Source organism: Harpia harpyja, chromosome 6, assembly GCF_026419915.1.
Source record: "Harpia harpyja isolate bHarHar1 chromosome 6, bHarHar1 primary haplotype, whole genome shotgun sequence".
In the NCBI taxonomy this organism is placed as follows: domain Eukaryota; kingdom Metazoa; phylum Chordata; class Aves; order Accipitriformes; family Accipitridae; genus Harpia; species Harpia harpyja.
In genome coordinates, this window is record NC_068945.1 from 1,417,775 (window position 1) to 1,436,213 (window position 18,439).

Consider the following 18,439-nt stretch of genomic DNA (forward strand, 5'->3'; position numbering starts at 1 on the left):
CTAAATAACTGTTTGAAATCCTGTAAAACGTCCCCAATCCCGCCGGCCGTTTCAGATGACGCCTGCCTCACCTCACGGCAGCCCCGCCCTCTCCTTCCTGCCTGCCGGCGGGAAACATCCGGGCCACGCACGCTTCGCCCCGCCTCTTCCCTCTCCCCCGGCCCAATGGCAACCGGGGTGGGGCTTCCTGTCATGGCAGCTCCCGGACCGCGGCCTTGAGCCCCTCACGGCCGCCGCCGCCGCTTTTCTCGCCATGGGCACCGTGCACGCACGGGTAAGCGCCGGGGGGGGTCCCGCCGGACCAGCGGCTGGCGCTCGCCGTCCCCCCCCGCCTCCCCGGGGCCTGGCCCGAAGGTCGTCTACCGACGACCTTCGGGCCAGGCCCCGGGGAGGCGGGGGGGGACGGCGAGCGGCGGCCTGGTTCCTCCGCCGGGTCCACAACCCCGGCGAGCAGCAGGTCTCGGTGAACAGACGCATCGCTCTCCCAACCCGGAGAGCTGTGGCTTAAAGAAGGAGCGTTTGATTTCTGTCGCGGTAGGAGAAAGAAGCAGCGGTTGTAATGGCAACAGGAAGAAACCTGGCTTAACCCTCAGGAAATAATTTCCAAGAATAAGGATGCGTAGGCTCTGAGATACTTTAGGAAGGCAGTGAACTCTCCGTGCCTCAAGGCTTCGTTGGAGAAGCACCTCTCAGGATATTCTAGATGAGCGGTCCGCTCTGTGGAAAAGCGTAAGAGCCGTGCGAGGCAGGGTGCGAGGAAGTCAAGCTGTAACAATATCAGTGTAACGCAGAAAAGGTCGGTGGTGCTGTTGGCTGTAAGCAAAGGAATCACAGAGCAAATGTTAAGTCCGTTTGGTGAAATACCTTGTGAATTTAGCTTAAACTACTTTCCCCTTCAAGCAACCGCGGGGAGCCCGCATGGGGGTGTTTAAAACCGCGATGTAGGTAATTCAGGTATGATTAATGAGTGACTGACTTATTTGGGGGCTAAGAATGGTCTGGATGATTCCTCAAGATCCCAGGTAGAATACCTCTTTTCTGTGAGCCTGTTGAAAACCAGCAGGCTTTTACATAGTGTTTAATTAGACTGAGGAACAGTTGCAGGGGGCTGTTAGGGCTCCAGAGTGTCTAATTACCATGACTAATTTAATTTCCATTTAAAATTTTTTTGTGTGTTCTTGGTTTTGTATCCATCTGTAGTATAAACTGATGTACAATGTTGTGTGGATGCAGAGTGTTTCATGCTTGCCTGAATATTATTGCGAGTGAGATTCAGTCTTCATTTAACTTGATTCTGATATGTAACAGCAATTTACTATTCCAGCAAAACAGCTATCCTTAAATAATGCAGCAAGTACTGTATTAGTGACTTAAGACTAAAAGTAGATTTACTGAGTTATCCAATCCTGACCTCTGCTTTTGCAGATAACCCTCTATTCACTCATGCTTGAATCCATTATCTTCTGATAAGTCTTATTTTAGGATTCTTTCAGGTATAGTAAATAAAGCCATGCTACGCTGGAAACCATTTTCATTAAAATGTTCACTTCTAATGGATAGGGCGTGAGGTTCTTGAGCATTACTTGGAAGGTTACTTTTAAAAGAAATATCAAAATATAAAACATAAATATATGTAAAGCAAAGTAACGTGCTGAAAACACCTTTTTTTTCTTTTTTAATTGTTCAATATTCATGCTCCTCTCCCTCCCAAAACCCCAAACTAAGTAGTGACACCCTGATGCTTTAGATTTTTTTGTTTGTTTGTTTAAGAAGGTAGAATTCATCTTTAACACAGGAAGCATGCCTTAAAAATAAGGTTATTTTTGGAAGAGTGCAGCGTATTTTGGAGAACTCATTCAACATGGAAGCTATTCAGCTTTCATTAAATATTTCAGCAAGCAGGTAGGTAACAAGCGTGCTGGTAATTCCCCTCATTTTAGTTCTTCTCTTTTGCTTCTTTTCCCTTAGGATCTGATGAGCACAGCGTCAAGAACCGTAGTTTTTTTCCTTTGCAAAAGGCATAAATCACAAACGCGCATACCGTATTAAATGCAGTTTTCTTTTATGCTTTCAGAGTTTGGAGCCTCTTCCAATGGGTGGGCCAGACTTTGGTGCCCTGGGAGAGGAAGCTGAACTGGTTGAAGTTGAACCTGAGGCCAAGCAGGAAATTCTCGAAAACAAAGATGTAAGTACCTGAACAACATCCTGATTTTTTTCTGAAGAGAAATGTCTTGGCACCCTTGCTTGCTTGTTTTTCCTAAGGGAACTTTCTAAACTATGGTTTGAGATGTGAAAGAATTAAATTTAATACTGTGAATTTAATCTGATGTTGTCTAGTTCCTGTTCTTTTTTTCCCCTACCACAGGAGTTGTTACTAAAATTCAGCTCTGAGCTAACAGACCTGTTTCCAGGTGCTGCTTTCCTCTCTCTCTCCTAAGAGATTACTGCTCCTGCAGCACTGCTTAGGAACAAACCAAGCAACTGTCCTTAATCTGCTAGAGTGCAGTATTAGCCAGGTTAGGGTAAAGTGCCACCATGTGAATTATGTTACTAAAGGAAATACTAACTTCAGCAGAGGATGGTAACTTTTTTTTTTTTTTTAATATTTCACATGTAAGAGCATGTCTGTCTTGTCCCATATGTTTAGCCATGCTAGAGGCATGAGATATCATGTGTTATCTTAGTTTGTATTAAAATTTTCCTTTTCCTTATGCTATTCAGAGTCATCCTCACTAGAAACTTGCTAATAACATTTAGTTTTTATTTAGTTCATTACGTGTATATTCTGATAGGGTTTTTTAAAGCATTTTGCATTAATGCTAGGTTGCTCTTACTCTGCTGTTTTATTATATGCGAATACATGAAGCATTTGCAGATTTATTTTTTTTTTATGCTTACCCCTAAAATTATAATACACTGAAAAGGTTGGAAAAATAAGGGAAATGCTATCACTGTAGTCCATTTGTACCACCTAACCTGGACTGTTTTGTGATTTTTAAGGTAAAATTATCTCAGATGATTATATAACAAGATGAATGATTTTAAGAAAGTATAAAACCTCATAATGCTAGTGATCTTAGTATGCATTTTAAACTACAATGCTCCAGGGCTTGTAGGTTTGTTTGTTGCATTTTTTAACTCTTTGCTTATGTGTAGCTGATACAAGAAATAGCTAACTGCGACTAGGTACGTGTTTTGTCTTACATGTCTCAATATCTCAGTGTGATTTCTGCAGTGACTTACTTGTCCATACAACACTTATGACTAAAATCCCAGCAGCTACAGTCTGTTACTGTCTCTTCTGCTACAATCAGTATGAGCTTTGGTATTAGAATTCTTTTTTCTTTAATTTTCATGTTAAGGGAACAACTTTCCAGAATTGTAGTTAGTACTGGTTTCTGATAATGTAGGTTAGCAGTAATTAGCCTAGGAATCTTCAGGGTTTTTCACTTGGACAACAGTATTTTTTTCTGCATTGGTGATTTTGATACTCATTATTAGATGCAAATTCAGTATTTGTGTTTAAACATCTGTTCTGTTTAGGTGGTGGTTCAGCATGTGCACTTCGATGGACTTGGAAGGACCAAAGATGACATTATCATGTATGAAATCTCTGATGTTTTCAAGGCTAAAAATCTCATTGATGTAAGTACTGTAGTGAATATCAGAGCTACTGTTTAAAAATTCACGTTACGATTTTCTCTCTTTTTCCTGCTTTGGGCTACTCCCTTCAGACATGGGGCAACTTTGTCAAGTTTTGTGATGATTCTGATCCTGTGATATGCAAGCCAAACTTAAATATGAAATACTGACAGATACTGTATTTTTTTATGTATTCAGGTCAAAGACGTTGTGAAATGGCAAACAGTACTCTCAGATACTTTTTCAGCTTCACTCTTCCCATTTGAGAATTGCTAACTGTGTAGGTGACACTTTCAGTTAATTTGCTTAAGATAAATTATTGGATCTCAGCACAGATAACTGATGCCAGTCTCCACAATGGATCAAAGTGTGAGTTAGGCTGTATGTCCTTGCACTTTTAGGTGGTGATTCCTTCTGGAGTATGGCTGGCAATTAGACCTGTGGATTGGTCTAAATTTAAACAGATTAGGGTGCGTGGGTTTTTAGCGAAAAGCATGGCCCCCCTAAATAGGTGTATAAGTTTTAAGTACTGAAGCCTCTTTGAATAATAGGTTTAAGTATTATAACAATTAGATTGCAAACTAACAGAAGGTAGGAATTGAGCTGGATGCTCTGGGTTTAATTTATTTCTTTACAGATTCAAGTGTTAAAGTGGTTGTGATCTGTTTTGAAGGCGCATATATGTGTCTTTGTATACAAAATCTGTGAATATTGTATGACTTTGTTGCATTTTAACTATTTTGTCCTAGTTATTTTTTGATAACCTGAAAGACTGAGCTACTTACCTCATCCTGTAGGTGATGAGAAAATCGCATGAAGCTCGTGAAAAGTTGCTTCGTCTAGGAATCTTTAGACAGGTAGAGGTTCTGATTGATACCTGTCAAGGTATGTATTGCCTCATTAATCCTCACCTTTTTTCCTCATACACACATAGGCATGTGCATACCTATGTATATTTCCCTATGTAACAGGTTGGACATTTTTTGTGTATATAACTTACTCTCTCATATACCTTTATATATTTTAGATGTACATGTAGGTGTGCTATATATACGAATGTATGTGTCTACATCCATTATCCTTTTGAAAAAGATGTATTTGCATGTGTCTGCATGTCTGCATATATAAATACTACTTGTGTACATGCAAAAATGAGTGAATTTGCAGCACTAAAATGATTACAGTACACAACCCTTAATCCCAAGTTTCAGAGGAACACTTGAGGAAAAGCTTGAAAATGTGTCCTCTGCTTCCATGTATTGCACATCACATAACTGACATTGTAGCAGCACCTCCTTGGTGCTTAAGGAAATACAGGTAATTGTATCAAGTGCTTGTGATTAATAGTATCTATGGGGCAGCTGAATGTATGTGGGTTTCACAGTAAGGTTCGGTTGACATTCCCAGGCTTGTGGTTGCTTTTCAAACCCATTGCTGTTCTCTTCAGCAGAGGAAAGTCATGTTATTGAGAAGGAAACACAGTGCAGTCCCACAGGTTGCTGGTGATGGGATGCTGTCTCATTTGTTTCAAGCAGAATTAGGTACCCTTGACACCTGTGTTTTGGAACAGCTGCCATAGCCAGAGCCCTGAGGGAACTGGGTGGTTTCTGTTGTTTAGCACTTACCCACAGAGTGCTGGAAGCTCTGCCCTAGTGATGGTGTTCTTCTTGCCACGTCTGGACCACTTTAATTTCTGTTTATTCTAGTGTAAGGATTTGTGTACATATTTGTTTTTAGCGGGTAGGTAACAAACAAATGTTACTACTTCATAATTAAACTAACATGTTGATGATTAAAGCCAGTCATGCTATGATTGAACCAAATTCTGCACTCATACCCAAACGACATCTTTTTCTCAAGCCATTTTTCTTTGTAATGTAGACTTTCATTATCATTTAATTCAACCAGTTCTCAAATAATTCAAGTCATCTTCTGTCTGCTTTTTTTTTAAATAGCTCTTTACAGATAACGTACATCTGTTTGTTTGTCTATGTAGGAGATGACGCCCTTCCAAATGGTTTAGATGTAACCTTTGAGGTAACAGAATTGAGAAGACTAACTGGAAGCTATAATACTATGGTTGGCAACAATGAAGGCAGTATGGTATGGATTATTTCAAATAATTATTAATTCCTTTTGATATTCCTCTTACTTTCATGTTTCAAACCTAGCAAGGAATTTGGTGATTGAATAAGTGAGGACTTTGATCCAAGCCAAATTATTTTCTTGATCCAGCTTTACTAAGGCTTTGCCAGACCTTTGTCTCTAAGAGTCTTTGTATTAGTCAGGCTTTCATTCAGCAAAAGCCTATTTTGAGCTAGGGGAGAATGCTGTAGCTTCCAACTCAGTATGTTAATTTTTTAATTCTTAAAATGACTTAAATTATTTCTTGATAATACTTAAGACGCTTTATCTACTGGAGAGATTAGTAAGGAGTTTGGCATTTAGTTTCTATGAGATCTGTTTAAAGTGTTGTTCTTCTCAGTCGAAATGCTTTATATTTGACTTAGAAACTGTTCTTGGTTTTCACTGTTTTAGCCCAGTACCAGTTATTCTGGGCTGCAAAATGCAAGGTTTTCCAGAACCATACAAACTGTAGAACTTGTTTGCATTTGCTTCAATTAAGGATGCATCAGATTAAAATGTTGCTTGAAAAATATTTACCAATTGACAGAAAAAGTAACAGCCGTACTGTTGTTTTCTTAATGTCCTTTTAACAGACGTGCTGGCGTAAGTAGATCATGCTTTCAGGTGCTCATTCCTGCACCCATTCTGCCTTCTCATGTGCACAGTGCAGCTGTGCCTGGTGCTGCTAGATAAGCCAGATCAAGGGACTCATCCTGTTCTTCTTAGGGGTATTTTTAACCTGGATAAGATACCGCACGACTCAGGTGAGGGTGTTTTGCAAGTGGAGGGAGAATAGGAACTCAGTGAGTTGAGAGCTGCTTATGTGGCTCCGCTGCTGAGGGCAACGTCCAGGGTGTCATGGCCTGAATGAAACCAGTGGGGAATCCGACCTGTTGGTTCTAGTGCATCTGAAAACAGTTGGAAAGCTACTGTGGATTCTGTTTTTGTACTCGGCTTCCCCCTCTATTTGATTGTAATTTTTTGTAGAGAAGTAAAATGTTTGAATGATATAAAAGCATGACTTGTATACACTGGTACTGGCAGCAGAGGTTATGTTTTCTTAAGAGTTAAATAGATTTGACATTTATTTTAATCCCTTAAATTTATTTGAAGCCTATAGATCTAATATTTCATAGTAATAGCCCTTTGGATTAGCGGTTTCTGGTTAGTTGGATAATTACATAGTAGCCATTATCACAAAGTTCCAGTGACTGATTTGCTTCCAGTAGCGGTTAGACAAAGGTGATCGGGATTTGGTAGCTTTTTTACATTCTTTTAAAATAGAACACACAATAGTAGAACAGTCCTGGTAGTGCCTGTACTTGGAGGAAACCTGCTCCATCCTTGCTGCCAAAGGGCCAAGAGCTGCCAAAGGGATAAAGGAATTTGTGTCAGAACAGGTGAAAGTGTTTACTTTCTGGAGATTTGTAATGGTATGTTGTACTGCCATCAGGACTGATTGCAAAAGCATCTTGTTACTCAAAAATACAGGGGAGTGACTCTGTATTGATAATTTTCATTTGGCTTATTGCTGTGGTTCTGATGAACTCTGCCTGACAAGTAGTTTTCCTGATGATCAGCTGGAAAGTCTGCAGTTGCAGAGCAGCTGCTTATTATGCCAAAGACTTACCCTTCTGGGCTTGGAGACTGGCTGGGAGATTTTGCTTGAAATAATAGCAGTACTGATCATACAGTGAGAATGCAGATTAAGTCAGCAACAACTGGACAGCAACAAAAACTGGATGATTAAGTGTAACTTGTGCTGTTGTGATGGCTTTTGCTGCCAGTGCAAAGAGAAACCTGATTTAAAAGAAAAACACATTCAGTTACAGCTACTTTTAATGTCTTCGTTTCTCATTCCCATGGTAGATGTCTTCAGCGTACAGTTAAGATGCAAGACGGCAAACTATATGAACAGTTGTGGGTTTTTTATGTTCCGTAGGTACTTGGGCTCAAGTTCCCAAATCTTTTTGGACGTGCAGAAAAGGTAACCTTCCAGTTCTCCTATGGAACAAAGGAAACTTCATATGGCCTGTCATTCTTCAAACCACAGCCTGGAAAATTTGAAAGAAAGTAGGGGATGCATTTTTTAGTATTTCTTTTTTTTAGTGAAGGAATATAAACCAATTAATAAGATCTTTCACTGAGTAATAATTAAATCTATTCCTTTGCTGAGGGTCTGTTAATAATGTAGCAGAGCTGGTTTCTTAAGTTTTTGTGATAATTTAAAACTGCACCTGCTTAAATAGTTTCACTTTCAAACCTACTACTAATGTTGTGTTTCAGTTTTTCGGTTAACCTGTATAAAGTAACTGGACAGTTCCCTTGGAGCTCTCTTCGTGAAACTGATAGAGGAATATCAACAGAATTTAATGTAAGTGTAGCACAAGCGTTTGTGGCACACATGCTTCATTTACATTTAATGCAGGTCACAGCTGGCTTTTGCAAATATTTGGTTTACTTTTTTTAATGATTGAAACACTTGTGCACAGGGCTGACTTGTCGTTATTTGAAAGACATCAACAATTTTAAAATGACAGAGGTAATTAATACACCTTAGTCTTTCTGTTAGAACTCAGTCTTATTTTGGCCATATAAAAATACTGATGTGTTTTTCTCCAAATTTCTAACGTTTAAAGTATCATTTCAGAGAGGCAGCTTGTTGCCTAGCTGACTGTATCAGCCCAATTCAAGATATTTTTCATTTGGGATGGATTAAACAGTGTGCACCTACTTGGAGAAACTGTCTTGGCTGGAGCAGAATTAGCATTACTCTGAAATGAAAAAGGGTTTCTCTCTGATCCAAGAAGTTTGGAAAGAAAAAGCATAGACTCATGTATAAAAAACTTTAGAGAGAAAGATTTTTCAGGGAAGTGTTTATTTTAGTTTTGTGGCAAAAATTTTTTCATGTCTTACTCAATTCTTTATTTGTAGTTTCCCATCTGGAAGACCAATCACACACTGAAGTGGGAGGGTGTGTGGAGAGAGCTTGGCTGCCTTGCTAGAACAGCATCCTTTTCCGTTCGAGAAGAAAGTGGACACTCTCTTAAATCTTCTCTCTCTGTAAGGCTTTTTCCTGATAATTTTTAAAAACACATTCTTTTGAGTCATTTAATACTTACAAATGATACCAAAGGAGCTTTTTGTCATAGTAGGTAGTGTGTTTTACTTCAGACGTCTTTTGCTGTGTTTGGTCATTCACACAGAGTCATTCAGGAGGTCCAAAGAGAAAACATATTTTCATAGTGGACCGTTGCATTTTGGCTATTGCTTAGGCTGGCTTGTTCTTTCTGCAGGGCCTCCCTCCGTGTCATCTGCCGTCTCTTTTTGCAGAATTGTTTTGCTTTTGCTTTGTAGAAGACAGGATCAGTAAATTTCCTCATCCTGCAGTTGCTATGCCCTTTCTAAATATTCTTTCCTATGCCGGTTTTTGGTCACTTGTCATCTTTAACTTGTAGCTTACAAATTGTAGGAATAAACTATTTGCAGATCACTGTCACAAAGTCGGTGACTTACACTGGGGCATTGTTGCTGCCATATTTCTGGTGTGTACCATGGTCAAAAGGTATAAATGTATACATATTTGATGTGGCTTCTAAAGTCAGAACTAAGTTAGTCTGTGGGTACATTGTTCCCAAATCCATGGAGCTGCACTAGCCTTAGCTGGAGCTGTGGCTGTCTTCCACTGTGTGCACAGTTTTTGAAGGAAAATAATAGTGTCACTCTGTGGTATTCAACAGATATGAGAACCTAAAAATAATTATTTGATTCTTTTCAGCACGCTATGGTAATTGATTCCCGGAACTCTTCAATCTTGCCAAGACGAGGTGCTTTACTAAAAATTAATCAGGTAGTATTAAATCACTTACACTTACAGATAAAATCCAGTAATAGTATGTTTGAGTAAGTCTTAATTTATCTGATTGATGTTCATGTTACAAATGTCTACAGTTAGAAATTAATCATAAATTGATTAGGAGACAGTGATGGTCAGTATTTACTTTTTCTCTTTACAGTATGTGCCTTTTAAAATCATGAAATCTTTTTTATGATGGCAAATTTTCATTTGTATACTATTGGTCAAGTAGCACAGCCATTTTATCTCGCCATTAGCATTAAATATTTTATTAGCTGAGATACATTATCCCTGACAGTATTTACTCTACATTTTGCAGTGGGTATTAGTCCTTGTTTTCTAACACTGCAATGTAAGACTACCAGACTGTGGTCCTGTAGCTACTTACAAAGTTTGTAAGTCTTAGAATTAAAAATGAAAGACTGGGTAAAAATAACTCTCAAAGGCATATACATGAATCATTTTGGCACAGAAAATGGTTTTCACTCTTGTTACGTTCAGAGCTTTTAGAAAAGCTGGCTTTTCTGCTGTATGGGTTAATACTTCAGAAACATTGACTTCTGCAGTGCTTTAGAAGCAGATTGCTTTGAAATGTCAGTGGAACTTGAAGTGCTAGTGTTCCTGTAAGCAGCAGTGAACTATTCTGTTTGTGAGTGAGAAAGGTGGTTATAATTCAGCGTTTAGTTAACATACCGTTTCTTAGATGCTGCCTCTAACACCAATTCAGTCACTTCACTTGTTATTTTCAACTAGCGCTGGTGTAATGCAACTGTCTGTCTGGTTCTTCAGCCCTGCTTTAGTACATATGGAATCTGCTCGGGTCTAGGCAAGTACAGTAAGAGTTTTGATTTCGGGTGCTGAATTTTCCAGCCTCATTCTATTTTGCTGTCATTTACAAAATGGCTTAGAAAACAATACCTTAGTTTAATATTTGGAGGAGAAAATTGCAGCTCATTGTTCTGAGGGTCATGCATGTTTTTTTCATTGGTCCAAAATTCAGTTGTCTCTCCATACCAGTGTATCTGTCTTTCCTGTACAGAAAACACTGCTTATGCTGATGCAGACATGATGAACTTTTAGGGGGAAGAACCATGTAAAATCCATTACAACTTTCATAAACTTATGTCTTTGCAGGAGTTGGCTGGCTATACAGGTGGAGACGTGAGCTTTCTAAAAGAGGATTTTGAATTTCAGCTGAATAAGCAACTTCTCTGGGATTCGGTAATTTTTTTGAAGATAATTTAGTAATTGATCTGAGTTAACAAACAAGGTTATTGAATCTATGTCTTATGATGATTTTTCACCATGGATTAGAAAAAGATCATGGAAGTGAAGGATGGATGGTGTAGATATCTTCATTTGGTTTTTTTGAAGTGAAGTATTCTTTATTTTTAACCTGACATTCCTGCCATGCACAGAAGTGGGCATTTGGAAAGAACAAGTTGTTTGACAGTTAACCATAAGAACTATTTTCCTTTCAGAAGTGATGTTGGGCATGTCTGTTCTTTGTGATCTTTCTTAAGAGTGATTTTTCAGAAACTTACTGCAGCCTTTGTTCTGTCTCTTTCACCTAGTTATGATTATTCTGACTAATCTTGGTTTAGTTTTCTGTTGTCATTGTAAATTATGAATATATGACTACTAATTTTGGTATCATAGCATGTAATTATTTCTTTTGTGTAAAATTATTGGTCAAGAATGGGAAGGGTCATTTCACTACAACGCTAAGCTTGCACTACAACATTTTGAACTTCATATTTGTGCACAATAGATGATTTAAGTTCCAGTAAGAAAGACACAAGGTAGCGTGAGTTTATAGGAGACCCCAGTCTGCCACCCTGTAGGCAGAGCACATCACAGATTTTATGGTGTGTCTACATTAGTACTTTGGTTTGGAGTCACTGTGTGGTTTTGAAGCAAATCCCTGTATCATCATCGCTTAAAAGTCTTGGTTTGGTTGGCAGCAGTTCTTGTGTATACCAACTAGATTTCCTTCAGAGGAAATGACACTGGATAACTCCACTCCATGTTTAATGTACTCCAGCTTCTTATGAGAACATAGAGGTCTTAAGTTTCAGGCATCTTTAACAGCATAGAGCTAGTATTAGGTGGAAATAGGTGTTTTTCTGCTTAGTGAAATAAGAATTTAGCTATATACTAGAAATATTTCTGTCTGTATTTAGAAAGAAGTTCTTTATCATATGGAGATAGTGCAGTAAGTTCTTGTCTCGTAGCTGAATGGAGAATTAAACAGCAACTTCCATGATGAAGATTTAAAAATCGGAGGTTACAATAGTTTGCATCCCAACATACTAGGAAAAACCAAACCAAACGCAAACAAAAAAGTGTTGAGAAGATCTCTGCATCTTGAAAGCTTCTTAAGAAGTATTGGAATAATGAAGAAATTCTAGGAGACTGGAAGATTTCTTAGCATTATGTCAACAGTACAACTGAAAAACTCCAAGCTGCTTCCATAGTGCAGATACTAGTGAACTGATGCTGTAAGGATCTGTCAGTCTGCTGTTTCATGCTTTTGTTCTGAGGCGACTCGGTGCAATGAAGTTCTTGAGTTAGACCAATGAGGCCAACACAGAAGGGCATTTTAACGCTATTTGCTATACCCTTTTGTTATTACATCATTATATTTGCACCTTCCATGTGGTGGAAGAAAAGGCATTGCCTTATGAGTGCACTTCTAATCATGTTACATTTATTTGCTGACCTTCAGCTGAGAAAGACAGCGTATTCTCCTATGAAGTAATTTAATGGCTTCATGGCTACGCTAAGAGGACTTTGCTCTTTCCCGTGACTGCTAATATGCCTACATCGTGAATGAAAGTGAAGCGTATCTCATCACGTCATGTACATAATTTTATGTCACCCATTGTTCATGAGCGTAGACTTGTGTGCAACTGGCTTTTACATATGCCGTGTGCTGTGTGACCAGATACGCGTGTCCCGCCTGATGAGTTCACATCTGATAATGGCAGGGGAGGCATCTGGGGACTTTGGGGGCAGAAGGTAGCAGGAGTGTGCTGTCCAATTAGAGACATTATCCAACACCTTTAGCCTAGGTATTGACAATAGATCTCACCATCTGGCAGTAGTACTTCTACTTGGTACACAGGCAGCAAGCAAATGATTAAATGTATTTATTATAGTGATTTGGCTCCCAAGAATTACTCTACAGATAAGCAGTAATGCTGTATGTGTATTCGATGTCAATATAGTGAGTGGCAGGAGGTCATTTCATTTAATTATAAGGTTAATTTACAGACAGGTAATAATTGTACATTTTTGGTAGCTATTTGCTGGACTTAGCCTCCTATGGGTTTAAAATTGCCAGGAGTAATTTATATCAGCAGTGTTGTCTTATGTCAAGACATGAAAATTCATAAGAAAATAGGAGCTGGATGAGTGTTCCCTTTAGCTATTGTGAAAGTAGCACTTGGTTCAAATGTGGTGTATTGACTTTTTCAGGATGTAGCACTGCATAAAAGAAAGAGGGCAGCAATGATTAAGAGTTTCCTGAAAATACCGTTACTGTTGGTGTGCTATCCATGCATACGCTGTGATCATCTGTGACTTTCTTTCAGACTAATGGGAGCTCTCCCTGTTACTGAGCGATGAAATTTTACTAATACTGTTTTTAGGGAAATTAAGTAATACATATTAATAAACAACTCTTTTTCTCTCCACAGGTTTTTTCAGCATCACTTTGGGGTGGAATGCTAGTACCTATTGGAGACAAGCCATCCAGTATAGCTGATAGGCAAGTTTTTAAAATGTTTTTTAATTTTTTTCAGTCAACCCAGATAATGTATAAAGAAAACTATAGTAGAAGAGAGAAGCAGTAGTACTTCTGGTTCTAAGGAGAATAAAATGTTTCTAGTTAGCTTTAATAGCATGTTAGTACTCAAGCCATGCCTTCTGGTTTTGATTTTCATATTGGGGTAGTATAAATTTATAATTTGTTATGTAGTAGCTCTGCCTGACAATATTTATGGTTGCAAAATAGTATTTACCATCTGCAAAATTTTGTATCAGGCTTAGGTAACACTGCAGATATTTTTGGAAGTGAAGCCATATTGTAACTATGTTGGCTTTTTAGACAATTTTGCCCTCTACCACCTATGTTTAAAGATCACTAGCAGAAACCATTTAGACTTAAATTTGTTTACAATGAATACTAAGTGTCAACTTCATATGTGGTAGATCTTACCTACAGTATTTCTATCAAAATTATTAAAACAGAGAGAATCAGACAGTATTCTGATTCTTCTTCAGTGCTGGGGATCCTTCCCTTTTGATTTTTGTAAATGATGGAAGACTGATTTTTATTTTTAATACTTCCATTTATTTTGAATTTTTTTTGCCAAATGCATCAGGGTTTAGACTTAATGAATGTAATTTCTTGTGTTTCTTTAAATACACTTTACTAAACCTGTTGCAAAGTTACCTGGAAGTCTGAAAAGCAATGTTAGAAGTAAGCTAGATACTTTCAAATATGTCCTTTCAAGTGAAGCATAAATTAAATTTGACTGTATTCACTAGGTTTTACCTTGGTGGACCAACAAGCGTGCGTGGATTCAGTATGTACAGCATTGGACCCCAGAGTGAAGGTCTGAAACTTTTAAATCTCACTCCTCTGACAATACTGTAAATATTAGTGTGTAGCAAAGAGTCAAATTCTGTCCTTAAGCTTTGTATAGCTTAAAAATAATTGCACTCATTCTGCAGTCTGAATCTGAGAAGTGTTATGTCTTTGATCTATCGTTATATATTAGTTCACAATGGAATAAAGCCCAGTAGTTCTTAGTTAAGCCATAAGCTAATTTTGTAAACCAAGTGTGTGTTCAGACTTGCATACTTCCAGTGTGTCACTTTAATTACTAAGCAACTTTCAAGCTGAAAAAGTTCCAAAAAGATGGTTATAGCGACAGTCACATTAAATGTCTGTCTGATAAAGCATATGTTCAGGTAGCTTAGGGGAAAGGTAATTTGGTCAGTAAAGGTGTTTTGAGAGCGAGGAGCTTCCTCAGTTCTATTCCTTACTCTGCGGCTGACTTGCTGTTATCAGTGGATTCACCATTCAGTGTATTTTAAAGCTATTTGTTTAATTGTATCAATTGCCCATTTTTAAAACTAAGGCAAGTATTTCAGAGGTATTTAGGAGGTAGTCTCTGATGAACCACAAGTAGGTGCATGCCTCAGGCTGTTCTGGTGAGGGAATGAAGAAAAAGGGCACTTCACTTGGAAGGTTCAAAGAATTGTGTAAGTGCTAAATTTTTTAGATAGTGGTAAGGCTGAAGAGAGCTAGAAGCAAGTGGCAAGAGTTGTAAAGGGTAGAATTGCAATGTAAAACAACTTAAGGATGTGTTCTTGTACCTTTAACAACTGGTTCGTTTAATGTATTCCACAGTAAATGCCTTTATTCCAACATTTTACCTAAACAGGTGATTACTTGGGAGGAGAAGCCTACTGGGCTGGAGGCTTGCATCTATACACGCCTCTCCCCTTCCGGCCAGGCCGGGGAGGGTTTGGAGACCTTTTCCGAACACATTTTTTCCTTAATGCTGGAAATCTCTGCAATCTTAACTATGGTAAGACTCAATAGAATTGTATATAACAAAACCTGCTTCTCTCTATATATAAAAGCAAAAAGGAGAGCTGTTCTGTGTCTGTTTACTCAGTAGCAGTTTCTTTACTGCTTATATTTTGGTGCCTGTCAAAAAGCTGCTGCTATTAATTTATATATTTGACAGATTGCCAGTAATTTTTTTAGAGCTTTACATAAATTCTAGCACAACTTGTAGGAAAGAGAGCCAGGATGGTAACCGTAGTATCTGTGAATTGGTGGTGTTCGCAAACCAGTGAGGTAATTGATTAACACCTGCTATCTTAGACCATTCTGAAGGGAGATTGGAAGATGATGTTTTAGTGGGATTCTAATGTTTACTGGGATGAACTAAATAAAAAGTGGTGGTGTTAGAGTGTAGATGAGGGTGTGGTAGCTGCTGTGACTTTTTTTTCTCCCATCCCCAAGTTTTTTCAAGATATATTTCAGTGTATTAGTGTATGACATTTCAATATCATTTCAATCAATTTTGGGATATAGTGATATTTGATGTCTGCCTCTCTTGATGGAAGAGAGGCAGCATCCATATGGGAGTGAGACACTATGCACAACTGAAAAGCAGATTAATCAACTTTAAAACATAGAGACCACTGAAGATATTTAAGTCTTTAGTACTTATTTCCAGATTCATGCAAGTAGGTACCCTATGGTGGCAGATGAAGATCAACCAGCAATCCAACTAAAATCATAGTAGTTTGAGTCCAAGGTACTTGGCGTTTATGGGAGTTGCAGGTAGTAAATAAATTTTGAATCTGCAGGAGGTGCTCCTAAGTAGTCTGTCTTCTACCTCTGAAAATCCAGTTAGCCTTTGACCACCTTGACAGTCTACTTTGATTCTTGTTCTCCTGCTCTTTTGCTTTCAGGTGATGGTCCCAGAGCTCACCTGCAGAAGCTGGCAGAGTATATCCGATGGTCTTACGGTGCTGGAATAGTGCTCCGACTTGGAAACATTGCTAGATTAGAACTGAACTACTGTTTCCCTATGGGAGTACAATCTGGTGACAGGTTTGTTTTTTACATCAATTTCTTTAGTAGTAACTCGTTTCAAAGGTTACTGCACTTCTATCTGGTTTTGTCAGAGAGAATTGCTGCGTTTTAATTTTGTTTATTCTATGCCAGTTTAGAGATTTTTCAGCACTTGATGCTCTTCTTTCAGCTCGCTATATTCATGTTGGTGTCACAGTAGTTCTTGGTTTGAGACTTTGTTTCTCAAGTTTCAAAGTTCATTGAACTTGAGATCAGCTGTTGAAATGTATGAATAGCTGTGTAGCAGGTTTTATTTCTTTAGGGGAAATGATCGCTCAAACAGCTCATGGGATTTTCTTAAGCCTTCCAAAAACAAATGATTGGATAAATACTGAGTTTAATGTCTTTTCTTGAAAAATGAAAATAAGTTTAACTATAGATAAAGAGAAAGGGAGAACAAATTAATTTGTTAGCAACCAATTATCCTACATCAAGCAAATATTATAGTACACAATAAAAAAGCTTCGGGGGGTGTTGTGGTTTAGGCCCAGCTGGCAACTAAGCACCATGTGTCTGCTCGCTCACTCCTCCCCTCTCTGGTGGGTTGGAGGGAGAATCGGAAGAAAAAGGTAAAAACTCGTGGGTTGGGATAAGGGCAGTTTAATAGGACAACACAAGGAGACAAGAAATAATAATAACAATAATACTAATAAAAGAATGTACGAAGCGAGTGATCCACAATGCAATTGCTCGCCACCCGGAACCCTATGCCTAGGCTGTTCTGGAGCAGCGCCTCCCTCCCCTGTGCCCCCCCAGGTCCCACAGCTCCCCCAGTTTATATACTGAGCATGAGATCATACGGTATGGAATGTCCCCTTGGCTAGTTCGGGTCAGCTGTCCTGGCCGTGTCCCCTCCCAGCTTCTTGTGAGAATTAACTCTATCCCAGCTGAACCCAGGACAGGTGGCCTCTTCTTGCCTGTGAATATTGTGAGAGGTACCCTGTATTTCGTACAGGGGTTGGATTATGTTTCTAGTTGTCATTCATGTGAAATGTGAATGAATAATAGCAATATGAAAATATGGGCTTTATTTTGCAAACGTAAATACTCCATTTGGATGACAGATTGGCAAAGCATTTATTTTAAAAAGCCTTTGTCAGCTAAAATTTGAATTGTAACTTTCCAAAGATTGAAAACCTTGGGAATTTGGGGATCGGGAGAATTGATTTTAATTTTATCAGTACCTTATCTATCACTTACGTTGTTTATTATTTGTTTCTTTTCAGGATATGTGATGGTGTTCAGTTTGGAGCAGGAATCAGATTTCTGTAACACGGAAACATTTTACATCAGTATATGAAATTGTGCCCTGTAATTGAAATCAAGACTATAATATAGCTCGATACGGTCTAACTTTTTTCTTGAAATACAGATACACATCTGAGTGATTTACATCTCAGACTCCACAGGAAACTACATTAAAGAATTATGCTGTAAAGGTTCATTGTACCTCTGATTCTTATCAAAGACGGGAGAGTGTTTGTAGGATTCTAGCTATTTTAACTTACAGCTGTTACTTAAAATATTAGAGAGTTGTGTCAGAAATTGGCTCTGGATACATGGTTCACATGATTATAGTTGTCATTGGCCTGCACAGCCTTCACTCTTCCAACCACAAGTCTCACAAGTGTTGGGATGACCAAATGTGAGTGCGGCTGGAGTGGAAATTAAGGGGGAACAGTTTTTCTCCATCATCAACTTCTGTGAGCAAATGACGCTAAAAAAATTCTGTTACGTATCAAAAATTCTTTTACACAAATAATGGTTGTAAGTGAACCAAAATGTTCTTATTTGAATATACTTCACTATTGTAAATCATCTATATTTAATGCCTCCTACAATCTGAGTTGCATATTGTAAAAATTCGAGTCAGCTGTCTAGCACAGTAAATACTAAAATTCAAGAATAACTTTGAAAGGTTCAGGGTTCTCAACTCTGGGGTGGTTTTGAGTGTTTTAATGCTCTCAGTGAAGCCATTGATTTGGGTCTTGCAAACACATCTTTTTGTAGCAGTTGCAAGAAGGGATGTCTAGACGTGATCATGTGTTACTACTTTGTTTGCTTTTGTGTGAGGGGCATGCTTCTACTGACTTCTTTAGATGCTATTTTCACTTAAAAGTGACCTGCTTTATTAGTTGGCACATATTCCA

General features: G+C 38.5%; 1 protein-coding gene across 1 annotated transcript; it reads left to right on the forward strand.

Annotated features, from left to right (window-relative positions):
- The first annotated feature begins 137 nt into the window (after positions 1–137).
- Positions 138–17,727, forward strand: SAMM50 (SAMM50 sorting and assembly machinery component). The gene is made up of 15 exons (XM_052790906.1): positions 138–274; positions 2,075–2,185; positions 3,544–3,645; positions 4,440–4,527; positions 5,639–5,745; positions 7,712–7,842; positions 8,056–8,143; positions 8,704–8,832; positions 9,548–9,619; positions 10,760–10,846; positions 13,327–13,397; positions 14,180–14,247; positions 15,082–15,228; positions 16,127–16,268; positions 17,516–17,727. The coding sequence occupies exons 1-15, from the start codon at positions 254–256 to the stop codon at positions 17,559–17,561; spliced, it is 1,410 nt and encodes a 469-aa protein (XP_052646866.1). The 5' UTR covers positions 138–253; the 3' UTR covers positions 17,562–17,727.
- The last annotated feature ends 712 nt before the right edge of the window (positions 17,728–18,439 follow it).

Excerpts from the sequence above, each read along its gene's own strand:
- SAMM50 (XM_052790906.1), top strand. The coding sequence starts at position 254 with ATGGGCACCGTGCACGCACGG. Across the intron at positions 8,144-8,703 it reads GAATATCAACAGAATTTAAT|TTTCCCATCTGGAAGACCAA; the intron begins GTAAGTGTAGCA and ends CTTTATTTGTAG. Across the intron at positions 16,269-17,515 it reads GGAGTACAATCTGGTGACAG|GATATGTGATGGTGTTCAGT; the intron begins GTTTGTTTTTTA and ends GTTTCTTTTCAG.